Raw genomic sequence first — 7,776 nt, 5'->3', positions numbered from 1 at the left:
AAAAAAAAAAAAAACTAACCCTGATGTGGGGCAGCCTTGAAAACAGCAAGGGCTCCCGGAGGACCTGGAGCTTTTCACCACCTGCTCTGGGGAGGTGACAGCCCGTGGGCCTGTCTGGGCATGGGCGTTCTCAGGAGGACACACAGGATACACCAACACCAGAGCAAGAGGATAGAGTGGAGGAAGCACCATTGTTCAACCTACATCCTTTGGGACTTTGTATTTTATAACATGAGGACAAATTCCCTTTCAACAAGTTAAACTCAGATGGGGAGAACATCCCTGGGCAAGCTCTCTGTGGTCCTCCTGAGCTGGGCTCAAGACCATGATGCAGGCGAGGGGTCATGGCCCCCTCAACTCTGCTGGATGTCTTGGTCACCGTCCTCAGAAGGCATGCCTCAGATTTTGCAGGTGATCCCAGAGGCTTCAGGGAGCCCCCAAAACCCATCCAGGGGCTCCCAGGTCTAGAGTAGCACAAAGAAGAGGGAGGGAGGCAACAGCTATTACAGCTGAGCTCTGCCTGGACCAAGGGGAGGACAACCAGGAAAACACCAGGCCCTTCACGGCTCCCAGCCCGCTGGGAGAAGAAAGCTGGGCTTTCTGAAGGTGTGTTAGCAGTGTGTCTATAATCAAGATTAATCGAGATTAGTCTTTAACTGGCCCCCGAGGTGTTTACACATGCCAGGAGGAGGAAGGAAGAAAAGCGGTTTCTACACATCACCACACCCAGCCAGAACACAAGGATCCAGAACCCCTGAGGCCCTTGTGTTCTGGAAGTCAGAATTTCCAGAGTTTACACCAGGAAAATGATGCACATACCACCCATAAGACTCTCCGAAGTCATGCCAAGAGTCACACCAAGTGGGACCAGCAAACCTTTACAAATGACCTCACCTCAGACTGGGTCAGGCTTTGAGCCAAATGGTTCATAAAACCTGTTTCCAGAGCTCTTTGGACCTTGGAATTGCAGTTAAAAGACTGTGAACTGGGAAGCAGTACAAATACCCACCCACAGTAAAGTGCACATGTTAACCGCGGTCATCTCACAGTGGGTTGCCCACATGCACAGAAACAAAACATAAATACATGGACGATGGCCACACGCAGCCACAAGGTCAGCCTGACCCAACGGTGCCGGTGAGCAAAGGAGGCCAGGTGCCAGGTCTCAGCATGACTCCACATGCGTAAAGTCCAAGAACAGCCTTAGCCAGGTAAGGATGTCGTGAGGGTGCCTTGGGGCATGGTCCTCATCACCAGGGTGAAGGCTGCACAGGTATGTGGACACCAGTCAGGCCTTGCTCTCACATCTGTCTCATGCGCTATTCCCCAGGGAGCAACTTGAGGCTTTATCCAGAAGTGGAAGCTAGAGAAGCCGCCACCCTTGGGACCCCTGGACAGCCCTGTGGAAGTGCTGCTAGGCGGGATGAATGTCTAAAGCAGGGCAGCAAGCTTTTTCTATTAAGGGCCAGGTGATGAGCCTTTCTGTTTTCCAGGCAATATACTCACTGTCTTGACAACTCAGCAGGCACAGGTGAATGGTCCTGGTTGTGTCCCAATAAAACTTTACGTACAAAAAAGGCTGCACTCCGCTGACCCCTGGTTTAAAGTCAAGACTGACACCCTGCATGCCACAGAAGTCAGGTGACAGCGCAGGGTCAGGAGGGTGGCTCTAAGGCTCCTCTCCCAGCTCTGCCACAGTCTCGGTGGCCCTGAGCTGCATTGTGCCTCAGTTTCTTCACCTAGAAAGTGGAGGCTAATAGTGAGGATCTGATGAGAAGCTGTGCGTGCCACAGAGGGTCACACATCCAAGGTGCTGCGCAAACATCAGTCCTCACTCACCAAGACTTGTCCCCAAAGCCACACAGGGTATGCACAGCCTGACCTGCCAGGCCCCCAAAGTTCATCCTCCCTCTCCATGGGGCAGTAAGACCCACAAGGTGCCAGCCAGGCAGGGCCACAGCACAAGCTCTGGAGAGAGGGGCCCGAGCACCAGCACTCCTACAACCCTACAACTCCTACAACGCTGACTCTCCCCCTGGGCCTGTTTTCCCATCCACCAAAGAATTGTTCCTGCGCTATCTACCACCTGGGCTGAAATGACAAAGAGACCAAGGTGGGGAAGGGATGGTAGGGAACAGGAAGACCTGCCCTTATTCTAGGACAGGTCAGCACACAGGGCACTGGAGGGGTTAGAGGAGGTGAGGCAGGCTTACAACAGCTCAGGGACGCTGGCCTAGGGGACTCAGTCCTCATCACCACACTTCCAGGAGGAAACTGTGAAGTCTGAGGGAGGTGGTCAGCAAGGAAGGGGAGGTACCGGCCACACATGGACCCAAGGAGCCCCTTCTGAGCCCCTGCCCTGTGCCTACCCGCACGTGCCAAGCAGGGACAACAATGACACGTGGCGGCCCCACACAGCCACACCTAGCAGGCAGTATAAGCAATCAGGAGGGTGGCTCTAAGGAGTTTCACAGGCACCAGTAATCCTTCCTCGGCGACCAGATGCCACCCCCAGCAGGAGGAATCAGAGGGTCAGAGGGCAGCAGGAGCCCCACACCCTCAGCCAAACAGGTTGGGGACTCCCAAGCATCCAAAGAAAAGACTAGGACCACACAGGCTTTGCTGCAGGGAGCACAGAAAGGAGAGCCCCAAGATCAAGAGAGGCTGCAGGACAGACAACGGGCAGAGACAGCTGGGCCAGGAGGGTCCTGGAAGAACTGCAGAGAACGTGGGAAGCTTTCTGGGGTAACAGAAACCTTCTGCATCTGACTGCTAGGAGTTCTGAAATACGTGCATCTGTCAGCATTCAGAGCACTGGACCTGGAAAGGGAGGATTTTGCAGCACACAAATTATAACCCAAGAAATCTACCTTTAAAAAGTTCTCAGGAAAAAAAGCACGCTGGAAAAGGAGCTGCCTGAGGGCTGGGGCAGGGTCTGATTGGGGCTGGGTCCCCAGCACCATCTGGCCCACAGGAAGCCTCAGGACAGCAGTGCAGCCTGAACAGAGGAATACAGCTGCATCCCTGCATGGGTCTCGCCACCCCCACCTGGCCTCAGAGGCCATGTCCACCACCCCTGCTACTTCCCTTCCTGTGTGTTCACCGCAGCCAGCAGCACGGCACACTCCCCAGGCCTTGGCACCTGCTGGTCACCCCTTCTACAGTCACCCAGCTACTCTCTCGCGCCACTGGTCAGGAAGGATCTGCTGTCTGGGGTCCCCCAGAACTAAACCCCCTCTAACCACTCATCCCTCCTCCCTGGCCCCTTCTCCAATGCTCAGCTGGACAGACACAACCCAATCCTTCACAATAAATGACCATGACTGACTTCGTCTATGACTCGGCCCCAGCCTGATCCCATCCTGGTGTCAGGATGAGCACAAAAACAAGCCAGGGAAGGGGGGCCCCAGTTCCTGGCCCCAACTCTCAAGCGACTCAACCTTGCAGGGCTTCAGTCCCCTCTCCTGTGCTGAGGAAACTGCCCCGCCTCAGCAGAGAGCCTTGAAGATCACAAGAACAGGGAGCCCAGCCTCAGCCCATAAGAGTGGGTTTTGGCATGTCGTGGCCAGGACACCCCGAGCAGGAACTCACAGATGCTAGCAAGAGAACCCCAACAGCAGGATGATCCAACACTCACCAACACCCACCAGCCACCAATTCCCTGGACCTGCCTTGGAGAAACAACCATGGATCAGCCTGACGGCCTTCTGCTGGAAGTGGGATCCATCCCTCCACCCCGGCCCACACCCTCGGCCACTCTGCCCTCACATGAGGAACAGAGGGCCACAGGGGAGATGCTGGGTCCCTGCCGCTCAGAGAATCAGTCAGGCTGGACACCCACCCACTGAGTCCTGCCCTCTGCCTCCAAGCTGAGATCCATGTGTCCGCCCCAGTGGATGGGGATGAGCACACTGGATCACGACCACGGAGAGCACTTTGGCCACATTTGCCAAAATTGACATGAGCACATGCCCCTTGACCCAGCAATTCCAGTTCTAGACAATGGCCAATACAAAAGATACTCATAGCCGCCCCGTTTGTACAATCTGACCGCTGCAAGTGTCTTAAAAATGATCCGTTGACAGGACTAAATTTATTATGATCAAACCACACAGTTGAACGTTCTACAGTTGTAAAAGAAAAAAAAATGTGGTGAATTTTTTCTGTCCTGGAAGGAAACATTTAAGATACAGCCTTGCCTTTCTTTTTAAAGTGATATCCCATTTACATATGATAAAATGCAGTCTTTTTAACACAGGGTCTGAGTTCTGACAACTGAGTAAAGAACACAACTACCTCTGCAACCAAGACACAGAACAGTGCCAGAGCCCCCAGAATTCCCTTGTGCTGCCTCCGAAGCCAACCCCTTCCTTACCCTCTGTGCAAGCACCCTGTCATCAGTGCTCTGTCCTGTAGTTCCACTTCTCCCAGGTGCCAGGCAAAGGGGAGCACACAGTCAGCAGCCTTGCACCTGATCTCTTTCACCCATGACGGGTGCAACACCATCCATGCCTTCCCAGTCCATGTTGACAGCATGGAGTCACCCTCACACAGGGTACCAGCGGGCACACACACATGGCCCCAGAAGCTGAGGACTCAGACGCTCAGAGGAAAAGAACCACGTGTCTGGGCATATGGAAGGATGGGCGCCTGGACCCTCTCAGGCCTTCTGAGCGTGTGATACTTACAAAGGCGCCATTCATTTGAAAACAGATTTAAATCACAAGGCTCAACGCTGCTAACCATTACTTGTTGCCTTTATGAAACAAAAGGAAACATTACACGAAAACAAGGTATTCCAGTTCCTTCTGAGAACTAGAAGTCCCAGGCAGGACACGTCCTCCTGCCTGCCCCCACCCCACCCCTACCCCGGGAGGAGACCAGGGTGCTGACCTTGTAGACGTGCCGCCAGTTCTTGCCGTGGTCGTTGAGCCGCTTCCAGATCATGCTCATGATCTCCGAGAAGGCCACGACGTTGTAAGTAAGGTCGGCGATCTCGGACATGAGGGAGCTGGACGGTCCCCAGGGATCATTGCTCGTGGCCTCTCGAACCTTGATTTCCGCCTCTGAATAGTTGTGGACGATGTTCTTCATCTGGCGCCTCAGGGATGAGGTCGACATGGTGCTCAGCTGCAGCAGCGAGGGGCGCAGGCCCCCCAAGGTGTAGAGAGACGAGGCAACTCTCGGAGGGAGGCCGTGGTAGGTGCTGGCAGGTCACCGCATCTAGGAGGGGGAGAGGGCCTTTGGAAACATGGACGGGACATGGGCTGCCCAAAGCCTGAGCCCCACCTTCCTGGGGCTCCCCACTGCGCTCGGGGTCAAAGACCAGCTCCCAAGTGCAGCCTGGAAGGCTCTGTCCCTGTTAACCTCTGACAGAAAGTCACCCCATCCATTTTTCACTTCCTCAAACATGCCCGCCTCCTTCCTGCTCAGGCAGGCCCCTGCTCAGCCAGGCAGAGTGTGCAGTGGTAGGTGACAGGCCCACATCAGCTCGGCCACTTCCTAGCTGGACCGCAACATCCACACCTGAGTTTTCTCCTCCGTAAAACGGGGCCTGTGGGATCATCCAGGGAGCTGACAGAACCTGGTGAGCAGAAGGCTCTCTAAACATTGGCAGGGCGTTGGGAGTGTCCTGCCTAGGGAGTCCACCTCCTCCTCACCCAGGGATGCCACTCACCCCAGGACTCCACTTAAACTTCCCAGATCCACACCTGATCACCACCTTTCCCTGGGAGCCATCAGAAAACTTAGTGGCCCTCACGACCTTACATTCGTTTGTCTGATTCTGTGGCTGAGGTCGGCCCACAAGCCCCATAGGGACAGAGAACACGTTTGTCTGGGCGCGGTTTTTCCCAAAAGAAAAGCTGGCCCAGAAAAACCATTCAGTAAATGGTGCAGGAAGGCAGTGAAGGAGAGAGGGTGGGAGAGACCTCTGGAGCAAGGGTGGGAGGCAGGAATTCACAGCAGAAATGAGGACACATGGCAAGGGGGCCGATGAAGGGACGGAAGAGAGGGTGGAGAAGGAAGCTGTCCTGGGACAGCAGGAGGACAGGGGACACTGGGAACAAGGCGTCTCAAGGGTGGAGTAAGGCTTAAGGGAGCCGGGTTCCAGGGAGGAGAGATAAGGAACTTGACAGCCCCAGCGCCTGGTCTTGGCTGTGTACAGGAGGTACATTATCTCATGTAACATTGCATGCGGAATTCAAGCAAGGTCACACACCATGAACAGCAGGGCAGATAGGCCCACCTCAACTCCCAGACTTGTACTTTCAAGTTAACCTAAAGAAGCCCATGCCAAGACCCGTGAGGAGAAAGAAGCAGAAGGAGAGCACTAAGCAAATGCCCGTACCAGCCCTCACCCCAGGCCGGGCGCTGTTCCAAGTGCTCTCCACACATTAACCCAGTCCTCAGAACTCCACGGTTCACAGCCACCGGACAGGGGTGGGAACAGACACAGAGAAGCTGGCTCCCCTGCCCGGGGATGCATGCCTCACCCACAAGGGGGATCTTCAGAGACCTGACCTGAGTCCCAGGGGAGAGACGCGGGGTGGGGAGTTGTGAACCAGGGAGGCTGGCCTCAGGCTTGAACTCCGGCCAGAGAGCCAGGCACCTGAAGATGGAGGCAGCAAACACAAAGACAGAGGCCTGGAACAAACAGAGGCCGGGGCCTGAGAACTAAGAGTCCAGGAAAATGGTATACAGTGAAAGGGAGCACAAAATCTCGGCTGAAATACTGCCACATCAGCTCCAGGCAGAGCACACCTCCCTGGGATGCAGACTGCTTAACTCCAGGCTGAGAAAAGCCCCACCGGGCAGGCTTGCTGGTTACATAAATGGGTACACAAGCCTCCCAGATAGTCGGCGCTCCATGACACCGGCCGCTGTTATTGGCAGAGAAGAAGCAGAAGAGTTGGAGAGGGCAGCGGCAGGAGATGCGCCCTTTCCCACCGGGCAGGACTGAAAGCGCATCCGAGGCCCACAGGGCAGCACACCACAGCTGCGACTTCACAGACGCCGCCTAGAATGAGGAGCTCTTCAAGCTGAGTTGACTCAAATAGAATTAGAATGCATACGCCGTGGCAGAAGGCTCGGAGAAGCACTGGAACAACCGACGTCTTACACTCACTGTGTGACGATCTCTAAACACCGTAATAAAGTGAGCCAGAGCTCCGGGTCATTAGGTAGTGACACACTCGCTCTGTGCCAAGCACCACCAGGTACTCTGCGAGCACAGGGACTACCCGAAGTGGGAGCTAGGGAACCCCCATCTCAAAGAGTAGGAAACTGAGGCTGGAGATAGGAAGTCGCCTGACAGCCACCGCACCGCCAGCGAGTGGCGGGGCCTCTGAATCCCCGGGGATTCGGGAATTCGGAAGCCTGGAGGAAGCGGGCAGATGCCAGACCCAGCAAAGTCCGGGACTGGAGGAGACAGGTGCGGGGGCAAGGGTGAGATGCGAAGTCGGGGCGGGCGAGATGTGCCCCGAGGCGGAGGACCCCCGGGAAGCCCCAGGGAGCCGAAGGCACGGAAACACCGGGCGGGGGAGGACCAGGACGGCACGCGACATGGCGAGAGGAGTCCGGGCTCCGGGAGGTGACGTCCTGACGTTCAGAGAGAGAGACACACACACACACACACACACACACAAACAGACACACACACACGCACGCGACGGGCAGAGAGAAAGAGACGCGGGACCGACACACAAGGACCATCGCGGCCACAAGCCCTTCCGCGAAAGCCCCGAGACAGACGCGGCGACCCGGCGGCGCGGAGGC

At 55.8% G+C, this 7,776-nt stretch overlaps 1 protein-coding gene across 1 annotated transcript in view; it reads right to left on the bottom strand.

The window, feature by feature from the left end:
* EPN1 (epsin 1) overlaps positions 1 to 5,237 on the bottom strand; it is a gene marked incomplete at its 3' end in the record, with an annotated part of 11,045 nt that extends 5,808 nt beyond the window's left edge. The window contains exon 1 of the mRNA XM_021709339.1: positions 4,894 to 5,237. Within this exon, the coding sequence (XP_021565014.1) occupies positions 4,894 to 5,121 (228 nt within the window). The remainder of the gene's footprint in view (positions 1 to 4,893) is intronic.
* Between the last annotated feature and the right edge of the window lie 2,539 nt (positions 5,238 to 7,776).

Source organism: Carlito syrichta, unplaced genomic scaffold (assembly GCF_000164805.1).
Source record: "Carlito syrichta isolate Samal-C Ts95f unplaced genomic scaffold, Tarsius_syrichta-2.0.1 Scaffold176317, whole genome shotgun sequence".
In the NCBI taxonomy this organism is placed as follows: Eukaryota; Metazoa; Chordata; class Mammalia; order Primates; family Tarsiidae; genus Carlito; species Carlito syrichta.
Note: the sequence above shows the minus strand (reverse complement) of the source record. Positions and strands in the feature narration are given on the sequence as shown.